Below are 21539 nucleotides of genomic sequence, written 5' to 3' on the forward strand. Positions count from 1 at the left end.
GGTATGTTGAGGAATTGTGGAAACAGGAGAAGCTCAGGTATTGAAAGGGAAGCTTGTACTCTGCTTATTTGGAGAATGGGGTTGGATGCATTCATGCTTTTTGTTATTTGCATAACATGTTACTGTGTGGTTGTGGAGGCTTTTTTGAAAAGCTTATTGTACAAGTCTTGCGTTTTCTATAGGAACGGGGATCCTTGGGTAGTCCTGTTTTAGCAAAAAACATACATGCAGTTTGTGTAAAAGATTTTGAAATAATTGCAAGTAATTCCTGCTGTTCTTTGATGCTTTGTCTCATACTTGAAGTTGCAAAAAAATGCACCCTGTAAACAGATGTATTTGAAGTCTGTCTGCACTTCCTAGTTACTCTAAGTATGAAGTAGATAGCTCTCGAATGTAGTCCATCGAGTACAGCAACTACTGAAGGTGAACAATGTTAATGTGCTTGTGAATCAGTCGTATTTGGTCGTTCCTCAAAATACTAGTGCATACAGTGTCTTCCTCTGCTTAACCAACTCGATTTCACCCCCATCCCTCCCCGCTCCCTTGTAGATGCTTTTACTGATTCAGCCATCAGTGCTAAAGTAAATGGTGAGCACAAAGAAAAGGATCTTGAACCATGGGATGGAGGAGAAAGCAGCGCTACTGAGGAGCTTGAGGCATTAGAGACGGATGTTGTAAGTACTGCTTTTTTATCAGTTATGACAGCCTCTAGAAAGCAAGCTAGTTCTCTGGACATGCATTGCAACATTCCTTAATTTTAATCTAATAATGAGCTTGTGGTTAAAAATGCTGGCCTACACAGGGGTACGTTCAGTCTTTGCTAGCAGCTGCCACAGTACTTTCTTACAATTTGAATAAGAATAGCTGGATTTCAAATGCCACTTTGGGCAAATATTGACAAATGGCAGCTGCTGTGGTAAGGGACATGTTTGACTCAAGGACTGGCTGAAAAAGGAGCTTTTATTAAGGACTCCAAATTCAGCAATGCACTGAAGTGACTTATGTTTAATCAGAGCATTCCTGTCTGCCTGTCGTTGCATTTGTAAGTTATGGTGAAATTGTGCTTAGCTAACTGTCTCGGGGCTAACACGAAGGAAATTGATGGAAGTCTGACCCATGACTTAATAAGCACAGATACAATCTTAGTAGATTATGAATTGTTAAATGAGGAGTATATTCTCAAATGAAGCTTCTTTATATATCATAGCAGTCAGCTTTTACTCAACCGTGCATTTTTTAGTAAGGTATTCAGACTGCAGTATGTTAAAGAAGAGAATCCAGTCATGTTACTGTGAGGTTATTAACTTCGTCTGGGTAGAACAGTTACCCTGTCAATTCCACTGTACGTACTGTACAGCTGAGATTTATTAGAATACTGAGTACTGTCAGTGCTTTTATGAAACGTTCAAAACATTTAGCATTTGTGAAGGTTAAATTCTTGAGTGCTGTAATAGCGTACTTCATGAAGTGGGGGAAGTTGCCCTGATCAACAGGGGTCTTCTGCCTGTGGTGTGTATCTCAGCTAATTGCATTAATAGTGCTTTTGAATAGATTTAGCACTTGCTACAGTGAGGGACACTTCTACTGTTCAGAACTGTCAGGTTGTGCTTTCTGGAAAGGCATTCATGTGTGTATTACTTCTTAGCCACTGATCTTCTAGTACAGATTACTAGAAGCCAACCAACCACAAAAGAAAGAAAAAAAAGAAAAGCAAAAAAGCAACCTGACTTTTTAGCCTAAAATACGTGCATCTGATGAACAAAGATCCCTGAAATAAATTGTGGCTTTAGTAACTTCGTTATTCAGGCAGTGAATACATGAGCCCAGGAAAATGGGCAAAAGGTTTGACTTCTGCCATCAGCCCTTAGTTTGAAGGGAATGTATTTCCAGTGTCTTTTTGAAAAACAAACATCATTTTCTTTTAGTCTAATGGATGGGATCCCAATGACATGTTTCGTTACAATGAAGAAAATTATGGTGTAATATCAACTTATGACAGCAGTTTATCTTCTTATACGTAAGTTTCAAAATATTTTGTTATTAGCCTTTTATTTAATGTTCTCCCTGGTCTGACAAAACTTGTATTCTCAAGATAATTTCATATGCTTTCTAAGGTTGTGGAATCAAATAACTGAAAAAGTAATGAATAGTGCTTAAGAAACCTTGCCAGATTTCTGTGAATAGTTAGATGTATTAATCGGTATATATTCCCTTAAATGGGCACAGCTCATTCCCATTGCAACATTTTCTGAATTTAGGCATGCAATTATGCTTATTTCTTACAAAAAAACTTTTACAAATAGGGTTGAAAATACCAAAACTGTGAAACTATAATCTGTCTTTGTGTAGCTGCTATTCCCATAGTTTGTGTTTAACCCAGCAGGACAATTTGACTAAATCCTAATTTGATTGTGACAATTGATCATGTAGATACTGGAATCTTGAATACTTGATACTTTAAGGAGGCTTGTGAGCTGTGGTAATTTGTTTAGGAAGCATATAAACTGCGGTTTTAGTTACAATATAATAACCTGAATCTAGAAGAAGTGTACAGGCTGCTGCAGTTACTTTGGGAATGGATCCACACTGCCCTTAGTCTGCAGCTGTTGTGTTAACTGCAACTGCAAAACAAACCAGTTGCAGATGTTGAACAACCATCATGAAACGATTTTAATGTTTGCCCATTCTTCTTACCCCCAAAATAATAAACTGGCTTTGAATGTCCAGGAATTGCAGTGATTTTTAGGTGCTGTAGAATTGGAGTACTTGTCTACAAGTCTCCTGTTCAACAATTCGATTTTTACTATTTTGTTAAAGTAGATCTATAATATGATGATAAAGTCTTAATTGGCTTATATCTGAATCCTAGGGAAGCGTGGTTAGAGTGGTGAAGTATGCTAAAGTGCTCTTTATACTTTTGAACTTTAGTCTTCCATCCATTTTATGGTTATTGATGGAAACAGATCAAAACCATGAAGGTGGCTTTAAATCACTAGAGAGAAATTCCGTGCTGATCAGCTGCTGTATGGGCTTCTCTCATTACCAGGGTTTGAAACAATGCCATCTTGCCTGCCCCCTTTGCTTCATCTTTAATTGCATTTTAGAAAATCTCATTTAATAAAATGTGAAATTGTTCTTATGTTTAAGTTACCTATAATGCCACCACGTACATCCCCTCCTTTTTTCAGTCTTAAAAACGTCACTTTAAATGAAAGAACATGTGTTGGGTTTCTCCTTTCTTGTCCAGGTTTGTGTGCACTATGTTCATGAATCTCTTGTTTGTGAGCCAAAGCTTCACGCTGAAGGGCAAGGATTTTATTTCATACTCTTACAGTTACCATTGATAATGCCAGTAGATGTCCCACCTGGCCAAAAGCGTGTGTTTGGGGGGGAAAACTTGTGGTGCAGTAGCTGAGTGCCGGCTTGAAACTGGCAAACCCACTTGTTTTCCTAGTTCCGCCTCCAACACTTGAGTAATCTTGCATATATTTTCATACTTGGTCTGTACCTCCAATTACTTCCTTTGTTCTTTTTTTGTATTATTCAAAATATGCGCAGTAGTGATTATCTAATACCAAGTATTACATTGTCAAAGCCTCAGCCGTGTTCCCTATATAGCTTATTCTAAAGTAAGGTCAGATGAAACAACTTCTAGAACTCAAAATTTGAGTCAAAGGCAAAGAGCATAGTAGTTTTGTAAAACCTGATGCTTGAACAAAAATTAGAACAGGTTAAAAAAAAAAAAACACAAACAAACAAACACACACAAAAAAAAACACAAGCAAACCCACAGATGGACAGAAGGAACTGCCGGCTATGATGTCCTTCTGTACTTAGTTATTTTAGTATTTCATTGCTCATGTATTGAGTTCTTACTTGATAGTTTTCCCAAGAGAGCTACATATGCGTCTTGCAATATGGTATTACCTAATAGCATAACACATGGGATGAATGGTTTTGAGGTTCTAGGACACGGCAAATGAGTCATGGGTTTCTGGTCCCATGCTCTGATGTATTGCATCTCTTCTGCAGTTATTCATAACAGGAAGAGCCGAGATTCTGCGGCTGTAATTATCAAAGGATTAAGTTTGTAACTCTTAATTTCAATAGGACTGGGGACTCTTATGTCTATTGTGAATGTGTAAATGGCTAAAGAAATTCAAATTTGGTCTCTTGCATTCACTTCCTATCTAAACAATAGACTAGGGCTTTTTATTGCTAATGTACTCGACCGTGTTAAAAGTTGGAGCCTTTGCATAGCTTTAGGGATTGGGGAATCCACAAGTCAGTACAGAAAAACTCTCCACCCTGACCATAGCTCTCTGGGCAGGTAAATAACACAGAATTTGCACGTAATGTCAGACCAGTCCAGGAATTTTGTCACGCTTACACTAAAAAAACACAGCAATCTCCTGGCTTAAAAGCAGTTTGTGTTTTATTTATTTATTTATTTAAACATCACTTGGTTAGAATTAACATTGTAATTTTGTAGATTCTTTGTACTTTTGAATGCATTTCTGAGGTTCTTTTCCTTTCCATTGTCTTTTAGGGTGCCATTAGAAAGAGATAATTCAGAAGAGTTTTTAAAACGAGAAGCCAGAGCAACTCAATTAGCAGAGGAAATTGAATCAAGTGCCCAATACAAAGCTCGGGTTGCCTTGGAAAATGATGAAAGAACAGAAGAAGAAAAATATACTGCTGTTCAGAGAAATGCTAATGAACGAGAAGGGCATAGTGTGAACACTAGGTACTGGCATACACTATGAATAGTATTTTTATTTAAATGATGTACATATTTTGGTGAAGTAGCAATTTACTCATTGAAAATGTGCTTTTTCAGCAGGGCTGATTAGGTTAGGAATCTTGTGTAAACAATTGCGTGCTGTTTTTGGCACTCACGCTGACTTGTACACCTCTGCCTGGCCCTGTATTATCTGTAATGAAACAGACTTCTCCATTCTGATATTTCACTGTGGTGAATTCATACCAAATTACAGGAAAAGGCAGTGGTTTCAGCATGTCACGGAGAATTTTGGGCGTTAGTACTAAATCATTCACTGTCTGTGGGCTCATAGGAAGTGGAACGTGTGGTAAGTATCAAAGGGTAAATTCATGAGGTGATCATTAGGTCAACATCAGATTATAAATTAAATTTTCCTTGAGCTTGATTTAAGAAAGACGAAGTATCAATAGAACCCTTGAACAGGTACTTTACGTTATCTTCTAGTTCTTCCTCAACGCTGATACAAATTTGCTCTGTTTCAGGGAAAATAAATATGTCCCACCTGGACAGAGAAACAGAGATGTCTTGTCTTGGGGAAGTGGAAGACAAAACTCACCAAGGATGGGCCAGTCTGGATCAGGCCCACCAATTTCACGGTCTGGATCCCATACTTCAGATTTCAGTCCTAATTCTGGAGCAGATCAAAGAGTGGTTAACGGAGGCAAGTATCTGAAGTCTAAATGAATGTGCCTTATAAAATGCAGTCATTTATTTAATTATGTTGAAACTGCATATGATGTGGTTTTAGGATGTTTATTTCATAAGCTGGGCTAGCATGCATCATTTAACACAGAGGTGGTGAGTTTCATTTGGGTTTAACTCAGTGACAACAAAACATTCATTTGACTGCGCTGTGCGTAGCTTTGCAGAGCAGAAATGTCACTTGGTTTCTACCTTTGTCTCGGATGATGGTGCAGTCTGCAGTTTTAAAGATGAAAAATTGCTTTATGTATTTTTTTTTTTTTTTTACTACTGCTGAGCTCTGTCGAGGAATAGCAATACTGACATCTAGTGAAAGGGAGGTGGCAGCTGTACTGGAGGAAGTGTCAATCTTCCTTCCTGGAGCATGGATCAATTCAGCGTCCTATCAAAAAGAATAAAGCAACTTGCTGACTTCACCACAACGTGGGTGGAGAAATCATTGATGGGAAAGTAAGAGAAGTTATTACAGGAAAAGTAATTGAGTCTCCTCCTCAGATAGCTATTTGAGTGTTTTCTGCTGTGCACGTGGGTGATGTAAACAGACATCGCTACGCACTGTATAGCAGAAGGTTCATAACCAAATACCATCCTTTGAGAGAAGGATTTTAGCAGTAGCCCATCCTTGAGGCATTATTTGTATAGGTTAATAATACTATTATACGAGATTGCTGTGATTTAAAATAAATAAATAATAAAAATACTCAAGTGCCTCTATCTGGAGGGGAGGTCTGAGAAATATTTAAAGGTAAGTGAAGCTTTCTTCTTACATACAGCCAGCTGTATAAAGGACGTACAACTGAGTCTTGCCCAAACAATGCTAAACATTGAAATTCGTATGTAGTATTTGTGGTTTGTGCCATCCTGTTACTTTTCCGAATCAACATCATATACTTAGCATACTCAAAATGGCTTGTGAATTAAATTTATTTTGAAAACAATTGAACCCTATACCCTAGATTAGAATACTACATTAATACTGCAGATAACAGATAAAAGCATAAATGTCAAGATTCAGACACTGAACACCGCTGTTTTTTGTAAAGATACAGTTCCTAGAATTGATACTGCTCATCATTTGGTTTGAAAGTAGTAGTTTGTGCGTTCAATACTATATGTGAACCACTGTTTGAGAACCTCTGGTAGCTGTTTAAGGACCTTGTCAAGACTGATGCGTACTGTAGAACATATATATGACAGGCTAACAGATCAAACTTTACTGTCTATTCCTTAGTAGTATTTGTAGATCCTAATTAACCCTTTGGGGAGTTTATGACATTCAGATATTAAATTTGACTTGAAGCAGAGGAAATAACTTGAAAGAGACTTTTTATTGGTTGCAGAAATAAACTAATCTATCCCCAAAGGGTTAAACATGAAAAATCATTTTGTCATATTTTACTTTTTTTTTTCTGTTGACCTTTTTCCCCATAATTTTTCTTTAGTTTTTATACTTTCCTTCATATCATTTGTTCTGTCAGGTGTTCCCTGGCCATCGCCTTGCCCATCTCCTTCCTCTCGCCCACCTTCTCGCTACCAGTCAGGTCCCAACTCTCTTCCACCTCGGGCAGCCACCCCTACACGGCCGCCCTCCAGGCCCCCCTCGCGGCCCTCCAGGCCCCCGTCTCACCCCTCTGCTCATGGTTCTCCAGCTCCTGTCTCTACTATGCCTAAACGCATGTCTTCAGAAGGTACAATACCACAATTTGTTCATGTTTTTGTTTGTCTTTGTTTAACTCCTTTGTGAGTTTAATTACAAAATTGTTTTTCCTCTTCATTACTTAACCTATAATTTGTGTTTAACTTTAGTTTATCAGACTATTTCTATTAACCTTTTTATTTGAAGAACTTTACAAAAACAAAATAAAGCTGTGAAATTTCCCAAATTGGTATGAAATAAACTCAGCTTTGTAAACGCTGCTCAGTGTCTTAACTTAACCAACAGCAACATGCAGGACCTATTAATTTTGGAGGGCATTTTTAGGAATATAAATTTATATAAAATCAAAAAAAAAAAAACCATTAATACAGATGATTCACAAAAAAAGCAGTCCCAAATCTAACTAAAATTCTCCAATTAACTTCTGTTAAACAAAAAGGCAAAAAAAAGCTGTATTTAAAGAAGTGCACTGTGGAATGGGATAGGATAAGCTACTTTGAAGGTGAATCTGTAGAAAACTTTAAGTCTCCATTTGCATTGAGGCAGAGCAATAAGTTAGCTCCCCGGTAGTCAGTAATATGCAGAGGAAGTTTGACTCATGAGTCTTGGACAATTGCATGCAGAAATATCTCAACTAAATTAATATGTACTCTGAAGGTTCAGTAACATATTTTTATTTTAAGTGCACTCAAAAACTAGCCTGCACAGCACAGTCTAGCAATCCTGGAAAAATGTAAACTGATTATCCTAAGCTCACTGGAAATGTGCACGCTCTGCTGTAGCAGGCTCTGCTGGAGCCAGGAGAGAGCCCGGTCATCCTGCTGATCGAGTCAGTAACGCTGTCCTGCAGCTTGCCTGATAAATGGTCGAGATGGCCCATGGCTAATAGCAGACATGTCTGTACGGTGTTCTACTGTCAATTAAATTTATCAACGTGATATTTTTTAAAATGTATGATCCTAAGAATCTACATGCTAAAAAATTCCTGCATTTGCACTTGTGATTGATTTGTCAGGCATGCAGTGAACTGCTTGCTGCAACGTTTAACTTCTAGCACAAGAAGAGGATTGCTGGACAGTGTATTCTTTAAAATACTTGCCTGTATGCAATTCGGATTGAAGTGTGCTTTAGATTTATGGTTAAAATAGAGGCTGACATTTAAAGATTTATATAACCGGAAGAGGTACTGGATATTTTTGAACCTTATGTGAAACCAGAAAGCCACTACCTGAACTTCTGTCTGTTACTGACCTACATTAAAATGAACTGTAATCAGCTAGGTTGTTCTATGCGCATACACAGTTTTTCCTTTTGAGATATCAGCATTTGAGTCTGATTTTGTTGTAAAGAAAATGTTTGTTAGGATGTAGAAACTGTATTGCTGCCTGGATTTGAGCGTAACTATTCTGTGGCAGCTGTATAAACTGTTCAGAATTACTGTTCACTTACAGCTTCAGCTTCTGATGTTTAACATGCATGACTGGAACCTTGGGATAACAATAACTTGTTTAGTTGTAATTTTGCTGACTTGTTAATGAATTGTGACCTGCTGCAGGCAATTTAGCCTCTGTGCAGAATGCTGTGCTGAAATTCCCCGAGAGGATTGGTCAGCCAGTGGTGACTACCCTGTAAATAATCGTTTGGTATCACTGCCCACCTAAAAAAGTGATGCAATCCTTTTTTTCTTGAAAACATTTGATAGCCCAGAAGCGTGCTTATCTAGAGGGAGCTGGGCTGCTAACTTTTTGACTTGTCTTGCAGTAAGCAATGTTGGATATTTGGATACAACTTTTTTAAATCCATGCTGTTTCAATTCTGATAAAGCTTCTAAATATCAATGAACATGAGCTCACGTAGCAAGGTGAAGAGTATGCTGGTAGTCTGGCTGGACCGATGGCGTGGCCTTTTTAGTCTCACAGATCCCTGGTTCTAGTCAATGTCTGTAATTTGCTTGACTGTATTATTGCATTATTGAGAATGACCAGATGAAAGCCAATTTTAAAAACAGATAGCATGTTTGGGTATGCTTTGTGACGGATGTTAAGTACTTATTGTGTGGGGTTGTTTTCTTTTTCTCAGGGCCTCCACGGATGTCTCCTAAGGCACAACGGCACCCTCGAGGTCACAGAGTCTCTACTGGTAGGGGTACAATTTCAAGTGGCTTAGAATTTGTATCTCATAATGCACCAGGGGAAGCATCTACTACTGCAGTGGCACGAGGCAGCCCTTCAGGTGGGACGTGGTCATCAGTTGTCAGTGGGGGTAGGTAAAGCTTGGCTTATTGCAGATGGCTTGCCAGGGATACTTTAGAGTGTTAATGCTAAGCAGAATATTGTGTTCCTAGACAATTCAGGCTCCGAATACACTGGTCTGCTAACTTAGCTTGCTTAGATGAAGTGGGAGAAGGATGTTACCAGGTAGCTTAGTAAAACAGCTGGTGAGTCAGTCCTTAAAGTGCAGTACGGTCTGAATTGCAGAGAGGGTAAGTCAGTTGGTGTATGAAAGGAAGGAAGAATGTAGGAATGAGTTGTTGAAAGAAATAATCTTCAGGAAAGTCACTGAAGGAGACAAGAAAATTACTTTCCATGGCATCACTGAAGTTGATTAGTGGCAATGTAACTGGATTTTTATGGTTTACAAATGAATGAGGTGCTTGTATAGAGGAAGGCTGGCATCACAAGAAAAAGATGAAATGATAAGTGAAGTTGGATGTACTTTCTTTAAAAATGATAAAGGTTCTAAGTGGTTGTTCTGTGTTTGTCATAAGTACTGTAGTATTAGATGTAGTCAGCGTTGTCTTTTCTGAATCAGTTATTTTTGTAATGTTTGACTGTATATTTAAAGCTCAGTCATGATACCAGCCCTGGTTTTGAGCTTTTGTGATTGGGACCATGTTCTAGTCAGTTGTCAGCTGCTGAGTGCTTTCTTGAGTCAGAGCACAAGTGGGCAACAGTTTGGAGTCTCATACTTTTCAGCGGTGTTAGGATTTAGAGAAGAGTGGTGGGAATGCATTTTCAGAAAACAGGTATGAATTGTGTTCCAATGCGTAGACAAGCCCATAGATCTTGTTGCCTTGCAGAAAAGATTTAAACTCTTCTGTTCTGGCATTCTCTCTGACTCATCTCCCCTCCCTGCCCTGCACTTTATTTATCACTGGCATGCAAACAGGGCTGTTAAACAACTTACCTCTCTTTCTTCTTGCTCACTTGAAGTTGATGTATGATGTAAAGCAACTAACTAGCCACAGTGGTGTGAGTAGGAAGCAGGAGGTACAGCTTAACTTGTAAAGAACATACAACTTCCCTTGCTGCTTTAACACAGGGGCAGAAGTGGGCATCAAATAATCTTCCTTCAGTAGGATATGCTGTTTTTTTTTCCAGCTGACAAACCTCCAAAGGAGGATGTTGTAAAATGGATGATTTTTTTCAGCCTTTTAAAAAAAAAAATGTTTTACATCTGTTTATATGGAGATAATGACCACCTTTTCTGTTCTGCCTGAAACTGTGCTAATGTGAGCTGTTGTATGCTGGGGGGCCAGGGACCATACTGCAGTTTCATGGTAGGACTGTAAGACAGATGTTTGTTAGGGGACAGTCTGCAGGAAAATAGCACCACTTATCTGAAATTCTGTACTGTAAAGAGTTAGGAGATGTACCTGAAAGGTAAAGAGGTTTTCAGTCACTATATAATGTTCCACTGAGTATTTTAAAGCATGTTCCTAGTCGTTTTTAAAATAAGCAAACTTCTGAGTGGATGAGGAAACTTATCCCATAACTGTTTTTTCCTGTTTGTTTCTAGTTCCAAGATTATCCCCTAAAACACACAGGCCTAGGTCTCCAAGGCAAAGCAGCACTCCCACAGGACCAGCTCTGCCTTCTCCTCAACCTGGTACTATTCCCACTGAATCTGTTGCCATGCCTGTTCCAGCTGCCTCTCCTACACCTGCCAGCCCTGCTTCCAACAGAGCAGTTACCCCTTCCAGCGAAGGTGAGTAACCCTCACTAGCTGGCAAATGCAACCCTTGCCTAATCTCTGAAAATAAATACGTGTGTACAAGAGCAAAGCTGCTTTCTAAATGCTGGGAAAAGTTCTGACTGATACATTTAATTTTACTATGTAGTGAGTTCCTTTTCTCTTATGATGATGGCTTTAAAATAAGATTGAGGCTTTTTAGTAAGTCTGTATGCTTAATTTCTTCTGTCTTTTGGGAAGTATGGATGTATAAATGTATGTTTGGGAAGTATGGATGTATTTGACTTAATTGAGGACTTTTTTCAGACTGAGTTCTTGGCTGTTTTCTCATTTAAAGAAACATAGACCACTGCTTTCAAGGAATATTTTAAGCCTCATGAAAGGAGAAAAAAGAAATTCAAGAGCATAGTCATAAAGGTCTTGACTGACTCTCAAATCTCAAAGAGCTTGGACTATGGAAAATAATTTGCTTTCGTTCTACATTTTCTTGTCAGCCTAGTTAAGGATCTGTGTGATGGTGAGGGATATGTTCGATTGGGACATTTTCATCGGGCTTCATAACAGTAGGATGGGGAAGGGGGGAGCCTCCAGGCCCTAACTTGGTAGCAGAAAAAGTGTAACAGGCATTTTCTTAGGTAAGCTAAACATGGTTAAATCTCTCTTCTGTTCTATCTTGTCGTGTCTTTTTAATCAGTGTGAGTTGTGTATAAGAGAATAACTTTGGCAATTTCTTTTCCAGCTAAAGATACTAGGCTTCAGGACCAGAGGCAAAATTCTGCAACTGGAAACAAGGAGAATATAAAACCAAGTGAGACTTCTCCTAGTTTTCCTAAACCTGAAAGCAAAGGTTTGTATCAAAAGCTTCTGGAAGTACTCGAGTAACATAGGATTCCAAGCGCTAAACCTGCTGTATTGACTAGTTGAGTTAATATTTAAAGGAAGACTTGGAGGCAATCTGTTTTGATAATTTGTAAGGAACATTTGAGCATGCAGTTCTGAAGCGATAGAGCTGCAATTTTAAGTGTTGGACTCATGGACTCATTTCATTGACCTGAAGTACAGAGATGCTTATGTGGATGACCTTTGCATTTATTTATTTTATTTATTTCCTCTTCTCAAAGTGTTTTTTTAATTATTATTATTTTTTATTTAAACTCTGGATGACAAATTAGTGTTTCACCTTTAATTGATATTATTGAAACACTGGCATGTTATGTTTCGAGGGTTTTATTGTGTGCCTCTTTGTATGCATATGAGTTCTGCAGTCCCTGTACCTCAGGGCTTTTGTCTTGGTGTGATGCGTTAGAGCTATAGATATGGCAGTTATGCAATGCCATGTTTTTTTTGTGTGCTCATATGAATCGTTCATGGAATTTTACCAACTCACAGATGAAGTGGTATAGCTGTATTTCACTTCTAGATATGCAAACGCTCTGTTTTTGCAAATTTATAGATGTGGGGGTTGAATATAAAAACCTGAATTAGAAATGCTTGGACAATTGTGGTCTTATATTTGGCAGGTGTCTCTCCAATTGTTTCAGAACATAGAAAACAGATTGATGATTTAAAGAAATTTAAGAATGACTTTAGGGTAAGTTTCCATGTATGTTATCTTAATGTATTGTAGTTCTTGTGTGCACCCAGATTACTTTAATGAACTAAATACATTGCATGTGTTAATGGAAAATGGGTCCTTAAAACTTGTGCTCGATTTACAAAAATGTTCATGAGAATTCATGCTAAAATTCAATGCTAAGTCTTGCTTGTACAATTGCCTAATGCACAAATGTACATTTTGACTTAAATACTGTATACTGAAAATGTTGCTCAAAACCTGCGTGGTGGTTAGGTACAAATAATTAATGCGTTTATACTCCATATGGGAGAGCTCCATATGGAAGAGTTTCAAAGTGTAATGGAGGGGTTTGCTGACGAAAATTGAAGACAAGTATCTGCTGATCTATTGCACGTTTCCAGGTTATAATTGCTTACTAAATCAGGTCAGCTTTTCAAGAGTTGTTTTTAAATCATATGGAGGGGGGTTGAGTCTAAGGGGTTGTCTTAAGCTTTCCTGTCACTTCCTAATCAAAGTGTAGGTCAGTCGAGTCTCTGAATAATTCAGCTTCTTGCACAGTGTAGGCTTAAAACATAGTCAGTGCTCGTAGTTTTTTTTTTTCCTACTAGAAATGGAAATGTATGTTTGAAAAGGTCATTTCCAGGTGATTAAGGCCTATGGGACTGTATCTTACTCTGTGATAGCATTAAATTGTCTTCTAGTTTTGCATACCAATTTAATGAATATACACCTCTTTCTTTTTTTTTTTTTTCAGTTACAGTCAAGTTCCTCTTCAGATGCAGTGGATCAGCTGCTAAATAAAACACGAGAAGGTGAAAAACCAAGAGATGTAGTTAAGGAAAAGACAGACTCAACCCCTAAAGAATCTATCATAGAAACTGGCAGTAATACTAACTCTAACGGTGGCAGTAGCAAACCCAATAGTCCAAGTATTTCTCCATCGATAAGTAATAATTCTGAGCAAAAGCGAGGGCCTGAGGTAACTTCACAAGGTGTACAGACATCTGGGCCTGGAAATAAACAAGATAAAGAGGATAAAGAGGAGAAGAAAGACACTTCTGAGTGAGTAACTATGCCTTTTAGAATAAGCAAATCTGTTATTAGCATTTAATTGTGTGTAGAAAAAAGCTATTATGAACATGTAATGTCTTAATGTTGATATGGTCAATGTAAGTTATTTTTTTCTCTGTATAACTATGAGAAAATTGATGTGCCTGTGCAGAAAGTCATCTTGTGAGTCAGTGGTAGAACTGCATGTAGAACTCTGGTCCTTTCGATGCCTGGTTGGTGTCTGAATGCTTATGTAAATGTTTTCCTGTCTCTTGTAAGCTGAAACACCAACAGCAGGAAAGCTTTATTGATGAGTATAGTAAGAATACTGTCAGTAAACAGGACTTTTTGTATATATGTGTATTTGAGTTCTCAAAAATCTGACTTGCAGATGGAAATGAGGCATTTCGTATCTCAATTTTTTAGTTGTTTAGTCATTCTGCAGGTATGCTTGTAAAAGAATAATGCTGAACATCTTTTTTTGTTCTTCATGTTTAGGCAAGTTAGAAAATCAACACTTAACCCTAATGCAAAAGAGTTCAACCCTCGATCTTTTGCTCAAGTAAGTTATTTGATACTGTTTATAAAGAACCACTCAAAGGCTTTTCCTTGAAGTATGGTCAAGCTAATCTTGCATATGCATTGCTGAACTCTGTTTGTAGCCGAAGCCTTCTACTACACCAACCTCCCCTCGTCCGCAAGCTCAACCTAGCCCTTCCATGGTGGGTCATCAGCAGCCAACTCCAGTGTACACTCAGCCTGTTTGTTTTGCACCAAATATGATGTACCCAGTTCCAGTGAGTCCAGGCGTGCAGGTAAGGTGCAGCATGTAATGGCAGTTTGTTTACACTTTTCAGATGATTGTCAGCCAACTGGGGAGACATAGGAGATCTAAGTTAAGACAGTGGCGCAGCACTGTTTGTATCACTGCCATAAATATGGACACAATTACATTGTTGTTCAGTTTTAGCTATGTAAATAACGGCTTTTCCCAGTGGTCTTTCAATCTTGATAGTATAATAGTCTCAAACACTTGTAAATTCCAACAGCTGTTACTCATATTTGTTGTGACTCTGTGCAGAATTCCTCCCCAGTGCTCCAAGCATAGCCTTACTTTTAAGTTTTAAGCAACCATTTTTTGTCCTTAGCTTCCAGCTGTGTCCCACTAATTTCCGGTTGTTGCAGAGATTACTAGGATTTCAAATCTAACTCTGCTATAAAGCTGTCTGATTTAATACTTTGCTTGAAGTAGCAATACTAGCATTACTTGACTGGTTGCTGCAAACCATATGGTCTTGGTTGTTTGTACATTCAGACTTAATCACAGTGGTAGAAGAAAATATCACAGGTTAGGCAAAGTTCACTAAGCCATATTTGAAGTCTGGAGTGTTTCTTCCTTTCCTTATGGACCAAATGGTTGCTGGTGATTAAAAATTCGTGGCTAACAATCCTAACTGTGTGGTGGAAGGTTTGGGGTGTTGGGGGAAGGATAAAACTCATGCTAACTTTGCTCTCATAATGTGTTAAGAAAATACCCAGTATGTCCAAAATGTTTTAATAAGTAATTTAGTGATCAGCTTGCAAAAGGTCACAAGAATTCCTCCTAAAGAAACGTCTGTGAGACTTGAATCTTGTGATAAAATGCTAAAAGAGCCAACAAACATCTACAAGCTGCCATTGTGCATCTTTCCTAACATTAAAATAGATGCGCTAGACTGTTACTGGCTTGGTTTTAGCAACAGTGATTTTTTTTCTAGTAGTGTCTATGCCATTGGTGAAGAACTGAACTTGTAAATATTTTAACATCTAGCATTACATTTGTATGAGTTGCCTCTGAAAAGAGTTGGAAAGCTAGGATATGGTAGGTCCTGTTGCGACTCATTTCATAGTGGAGACTTGCACAGCAGAGTTCTGATTATTGTGATAATCTGTAATGTTTGTCACCTAATTATGGCTATACAGTTTAGAGAAAAAGTAGCTTCTAATATCATTAGAGGCTAATGATTATTTTATTGGCTCAGAATAAAACATAGCACAGCTGAGCAGGGCCCCCACCCCAACAGCCACATGCACAAACATGCTTTTTAAAGGAATATCATAGCTTAAACTCCTGCTTCTGTTTCAGCCTTTGTATCCTATTCCTATGACGCCCATGCCAGTGAACCAAGCCAAGACATATAGAGCAGGTAAAGGTGAGAATAATACTGCCTGTTTGGTTCTTAGTCTGCATGCAGCATGAATAAAATAACAAATGATTGTTTTCTAATCCATGTTGATTGATATCTTAAATACTATTTTTAATAAAGGCAACTAAGTGGAAATACTTAGGAATTTCCAGATAAGCTAATGCAGCTCAAATCACAAGTTTGAGTAGCGTGGCATTGCTTGTTTTGGAATTTGATTTGACAAATTGGAAAAGGTGTGTTACTTGGAACACTTGGGTAAGCTGATTTCTCCTATACGTCATAAGTGTTACGGAAATGTTAAAAAGGGAACTGCTTTGTACTGGTGTGCAGCAGAGCCCTGAATGGTGCCTGAATGGGGTATTTTTGTCAACAAGAAAAACCTCTTTCTTCAGAAAGAGTGTGCTGTTACTCTTCTGCAAAGAGCTTATTGCTGGTTCCAGTTTGTTCTTTTGTATTCCTTCTGCAACAGTAGCTGAACAGCTGGACTAACAATACTGCATTTTTAACAAGTGACACCTGTGGCTGTGGAGATGAAAACGTGTGGTGAGATGCACTCTCATCTCTGCACTGCAGTGTAGGAGCAGAAAAATGATGGTCTTGTTTTATAGTCATGTTTCAGATAATGCTCTAATTCGACGCAATTAAATTCCTTGCAATATTACACAGTCTCTCATGATGATAGATTCCAGTGCTGCAGCTCCGGTCACTGGAAGAGGAAATTGTTTAAAAGAGCAGTTCTGCTGTTTAGAAATAAACAAGTAGCCTTTATGAAAGTAGGGAAGACAAATACTTGTAACGTATTTCCATTTTAAAACGCACTAACTTTACTGTGGCCTGACTCATGAAATTCTGTGCTTGATAATACTGATTATTTTAATCAAAAGTATATTGCTGTCTACTTGCTTGCTCTGTGAGGCTCTCCTGTTCTGAATTCCTTTCCTGAATGTCATTATTTCCTCCATAAATCCATTTTGTGTGCAGCATAAGTTGAAGGAGCTGCTCTTGTTAAAGTTCAGCGCCTTTACCCTATTCAAGTTGCACCCCGTATTTACTTTTTTCTATTGATTTGCAGTGTAAACATAATCATTATTGAGTGAATTTCCTGACATCTTCAACGTTTCCCTCTTTTCCTCTCCCTAAGGGGTCTGTCAACATTGCACACTGCAGTGGAGCTTACAGGTGCTCGAGTTAGCGTAGTTATTAGTTGCAGTCTCACTGCAGCAAGCTGGAGCTCACCTTGAACGATCATGCCATGGTGCTTAGTAGGCTGAATTACTCTGTTCTGAGTGCCTTGCTGCTGTGGTTCAGGCAGTCTTCTTACCAGGATAGCTCAGGTAGTCCCACACTGCAGTGCTCTGCTCTCTTAATCTCTCCTCCCTCTAATTATTCCTATTCCTTTTCCCCCTCTAAGTTGATTTGTCCCCTTCGGTGTTGACTGTAACCTCAAAGTTTTTGGCTATCCTCAGGGATAGCGTAGAGCTTAAATGATGCAAATACCTCATATTGCAGCTGCATGGAGACCTTTATTCTATTCTCCTCAGCCATGAGCACAAGTAATTTTAACAGACTCAGCTTTCCAGTTGATGGAGCAGTTGCTGAGTAGTTCTGATAGTGGATAAATTAAGCCTTTTGAAGGGGACAGGATCAACTTTGAGTAATGTAGGTATCCTGGTATAACCTCTCTCTCCTGTTCTTGATTTTTGTCAGTCTTTTTCTCCCTGCACCTTCCTTCTTTTACAAAAAAAAAAAAAAAAAAAGCAGGCCTGGGTTTGTGGCCATATACATGGCAAAAAGGCAGTGATGAAAATCTTTTTTATTTATTTATTTTTATGAACTCCTTTTTGACAGAGCTCTAGAGCTCTAAGTGGTTAAAGGTCGAGGGGTGAGGATGTTCTACTGGGTCACATTGACGTTGTAATATAAAACCTTTCAGGAAGACTAACATTCTTCATCCCATGTTTCTAACGTGAGATGCTCTTTGCTTTGTAGTACCAAATATGCCACAGCAACGGCAAGACCAACATCATCAGAGCACCATGATGCATCCTGCCTCAGCTGCAGGCCCTCCAATTGTAGCTACGCCACCTGCTTATTCAACACAATATGTTGCGTATAGTCCCCAGCAGTTTCCTAACCAGCCTCTTGTGCAGCATGTGCCACACTACCAGTCTCAGGTAAGAGTCTGTTTAGTGGATGTGATACGTCTAGTAATTAAATGACTCAGTCCTAAATACCATATTGTCTCCAGTCATGTGTTTGCTATTGTAATGTGCTTCAAAGCCTGTAACGAATCCTCCAGTCAGTTTAGAAGTTGTAATTTGTTATTGCTACTACCTTTTTAGCTTTTAGGGCAATTCCTTTTAGGTGATGGGCAGGGCATCTCCTAGTTATGCTCTCTAAAAACAAACTATTTATACTTTTACTTCAAGAGCTTTTAAATACATGTATGTAATTGCATAAATATATAGTTGCATACATAAGCTTATGATATTAGAATGGCAGAAATTAGATATGCTGGTGGTTTTTGTCAGCTTCTAGCCCACTGCAGAAAATGTCCTTTCGTTTTTAGAAACAACTGGGATAATTGTTGTAGTATGAAATCTTTAGTTTCCTCTGTGTTTTATAAGGCCAAGCTATTGCTGTTTCTGCATATGCAATTATTGTTTAGATTAGACTAGTTTCTTGTAATGGGCCTTCAATTAACTGTCTGTTTTTCTTATTTCTGTTGAATGCAGCATCCTCATGTTTATAGCCCTGTAATACAGGGCAACGCTAGAATGATGGCACCACCAACACATGCACAGCCTGGTTTAGTATCTTCTTCTGCAACACAGTATGGTGCGCATGAACAGACGCATGCTATGTATGGTAGGAAACGTTTTGTGTTATATGTAACTTTTTAAGTTCTTATGTTGTGCAGGGATATATTTAATCTCGAGCTTCAAATATGGGTATCATTCAGATTACACCAGTAGATGTGGTTTATATATCATAAGATGATGAGCAAAGCGTTGAAAACTGAGCCACCTGGTTAAAATGAAAACTCAAGTATGCTGATTTCAGTAGGATGCCAGTGACCAAGATGAAATTTCAAGCTGGGAGCTGCTAACGAATATCTGCTGAAAGAAGTTTGTTCAAGTTCTCTTGATGCCCTTGACACAACATCCCTTGATTGTTTCTTGTTTATAAGTAGGACTGGTTTTACTGCAAGGCTATGACCTCAGTTTCAAAACTTGACTTTAGTTCTGACAACTAGTGAAATGCTGTCTTTATGATACTACTAGCATTATTAACAGTATGAACACTTCTGTCTGAGCAAAATAAAACTTGTGTTGCTTACCTTTCTTTTTTGGTAAGTCAAGAATTAAGTCTATGAAATAACTCGTGTATTGCTTTGACTTTGAAAATTAGTCTCCAGCATTATCAGACGAGCATATTTCACTTACAGTGAAATGCTGAAAATGTGGGTTACCTTGTTACAAACTATAATGTGAAGAACTTCTAAAGCATTATAAATGTGTGATAAAGCAATGCCCAATTCGGATGAAAAACCTCACTGCAAAACATGCTATTGAAATAGGTAGAATCAAGGTTGCTAGAAGGCTTGGAAACTGTCATAAAATGTCAAAAAGACAGATGGTCTCTTGAAAACATGGCATTTCAATACCTGTTACAGCATCTGAGGAAGACTTTTATTGGGTCACGTATATTATTGACTTAGATTCTAATAAAAGATTTTCTGTACCTTTAGACATCTTTGTATGTTTTCCGGTGCTTAGTTTTACACTGCTACTTAATGGAAGTCCATGGTGTGTCACAAAAACTTAACAAGGCTAAAAATGAAATTTTAAAGTTTAGCGTGAAATTAATTTTGATTTAAACAAGTCGGTGTCTTACCCATCTGAAAACATCCTGTCAGGTCTCTGCAGTAGTGTGGTTACATAGTTAAGAGACAAAAATAACAGAGGCCTTTTTTGACACTTGGAGAAAGAACGCTTCAGCTCGTTTGTGATGAAGCTGAAATGGAAGTTACTCGTAGAGGTTAAGTCCTTCTCTCACAGGTCCTTGCTAATTGTATTACTTTGATCTTTTCAACTCTTGTGCTTGAGGTGTCCATGTAAACAGATCTTCTGTTTGCTTTTTCATTAGATTAAATAGAATTCTGATTAAGTGAATGATCAAAGGCTTTCAGACCTTTATTGGTGAAAACCCTTCTCTCAAATCATGATTAAAATAAAACTAGACATGAGAGAATATGTGAGACTTCATTCAAAATGTTTGCTTGTTACTTCCTAGCGATTTCCCATTGTGCACCATCCTTATCTTCTGTAAGCACTGGGTTCTGCAGCATTGAAGTGTAAGCCCATTCCCTTGTTTAGCTTTGATCAGATGTCTGCTTTTTTTTTTTCCCCCACTGATACTCTAACTCAACAGTTAGTTTTCATTTTGTGTTGGTTTTGTAGCTTATCTGTTGTAGGTAGGTGACTACCTACTGGTACACACAACTAAGCTGGGTCAATATTTGAGAACTCCTTAGTATTTCCTTCCATGTAATTTAAAGGTTACTTTTCCAAGAGCACCTCATTTACGGAAATTGCATGTCCTTCTGTGTTCTTTCAAACAGCTACTTGGTGGCTCTTCTAAACATTCTCCCACCTTCCCAGTAAATGATCAAGTGCTTGAAATTCTTGTTTAGAGAAACTACTCAACCCAGTAGGATCATGAACGCCATACGAGACACCTTTTTTTAAGACTATGTTCTTGCCGTGTGTGAATATGTGTATTGCCTAGTGACCATGAATTGGCTCAAATGCACTCTTAACCTCCAAAGTTTACAGTTGGCTACATGTGAAATGACTTCTGATGTAGAGTATTGCTGTCTCAATTCCCAGTTTTTTGCAAGGCTTTCATGTGCTGAATACTTGAAGACCTTGCCTAGGCTGATTTTCTCCTTAAAATGTGACCATCTAGAAGATATTAACTTCAGCTTCTGTTTATCAGTATGTGACTGCTTGGAAAAAAATGTAGACTTGCCGAAGGTGATAGATAAATGCTGCTTATGTAGTAAATGATGAGCAACGTGCTCGATTTGTTCCCATCTGACCGAGTGACAGGTAGTTCTGAATGGTAATACAAGGGAGTGTTCACAACTTAACGTTCGGTATTTTGGGAATCTTAAGTTTATCCATGGTATCTCTGAACTAAATATACCAACACATGCTGATTCTGAGTCTAATCTGGTCCTCTTGTTAAAGCAGTTTGAAAATCCAGAATAACTTCCTATAACAACCGCTGCTGCTTTTGATTTCTGGAGCATTGGCTCAAGCAAGTTCTCAGATTTCCCTTTGGCTCTTTAAAATAGCAATCTGATCTATTTTTATTTTTATTCTTTGACTTCCCTCCCCCTGTTCATATCAGGATTCAGTGGGTTACAGTGTCCTTTTGTCCTTCAAGGTACCGGTGCTTCCTCTGAGATAATTCTTGCAAAATTCACTCAATTTTTTTCCCGTGTATGTGGTAGAAAGAAGATGTCTACAAGGACAACCGCACTGAGACGCGGGGGTTGGGGGGCACTGCTTATGAGGTATTCTGAAGGTGTGCAGCGTTTTCTCA

The 21539-nt window shown here is 38.3% G+C and overlaps 1 protein-coding gene across 15 annotated transcripts in view; it reads left to right on the forward strand.

The window, feature by feature from the left end:
- ATXN2 (ataxin 2) overlaps positions 1 to 21539 on the forward strand; it is a 51325-nt gene that overhangs the window by 16511 nt on the left and 13275 nt on the right. For 6 of the 15 annotated variants that reach the window (XM_068653656.1, XM_068653645.1, XM_068653646.1 and 3 more), the window contains 15 exons: positions 550 to 674; positions 1926 to 2017; positions 4550 to 4747; positions 5266 to 5444; positions 6964 to 7173; positions 9222 to 9404; positions 10941 to 11129; positions 11854 to 11961; positions 12635 to 12705; positions 13445 to 13752; positions 14239 to 14302; positions 14403 to 14555; positions 15866 to 15932; positions 17916 to 18100; positions 18662 to 18794. In XM_068653656.1, coding sequence (XP_068509757.1) covers positions 550 to 674; positions 1926 to 2017; positions 4550 to 4747; positions 5266 to 5444; positions 6964 to 7173; positions 9222 to 9404; positions 10941 to 11129; positions 11854 to 11961; positions 12635 to 12705; positions 13445 to 13752; positions 14239 to 14302; positions 14403 to 14555; positions 15866 to 15932; positions 17916 to 18100; positions 18662 to 18794 — 2265 coding nt within the window. The remainder of the gene's footprint in view (positions 1 to 549; positions 675 to 1925; positions 2018 to 4549; positions 4748 to 5265; positions 5445 to 6963; positions 7174 to 9221; positions 9405 to 10940; positions 11130 to 11853; positions 11962 to 12634; positions 12706 to 13444; positions 13753 to 14238; positions 14303 to 14402; positions 14556 to 15865; positions 15933 to 17915; positions 18101 to 18661; positions 18795 to 21539) is intronic. The other 9 variants (XM_068653647.1, XM_068653650.1, XM_068653651.1 and 6 more) reach the window with 5 other exon arrangements.

This window comes from Anas acuta, chromosome 17 (assembly GCF_963932015.1).
Source record: "Anas acuta chromosome 17, bAnaAcu1.1, whole genome shotgun sequence".
NCBI classification, from domain to species: Eukaryota; Metazoa; Chordata; class Aves; order Anseriformes; family Anatidae; genus Anas; species Anas acuta.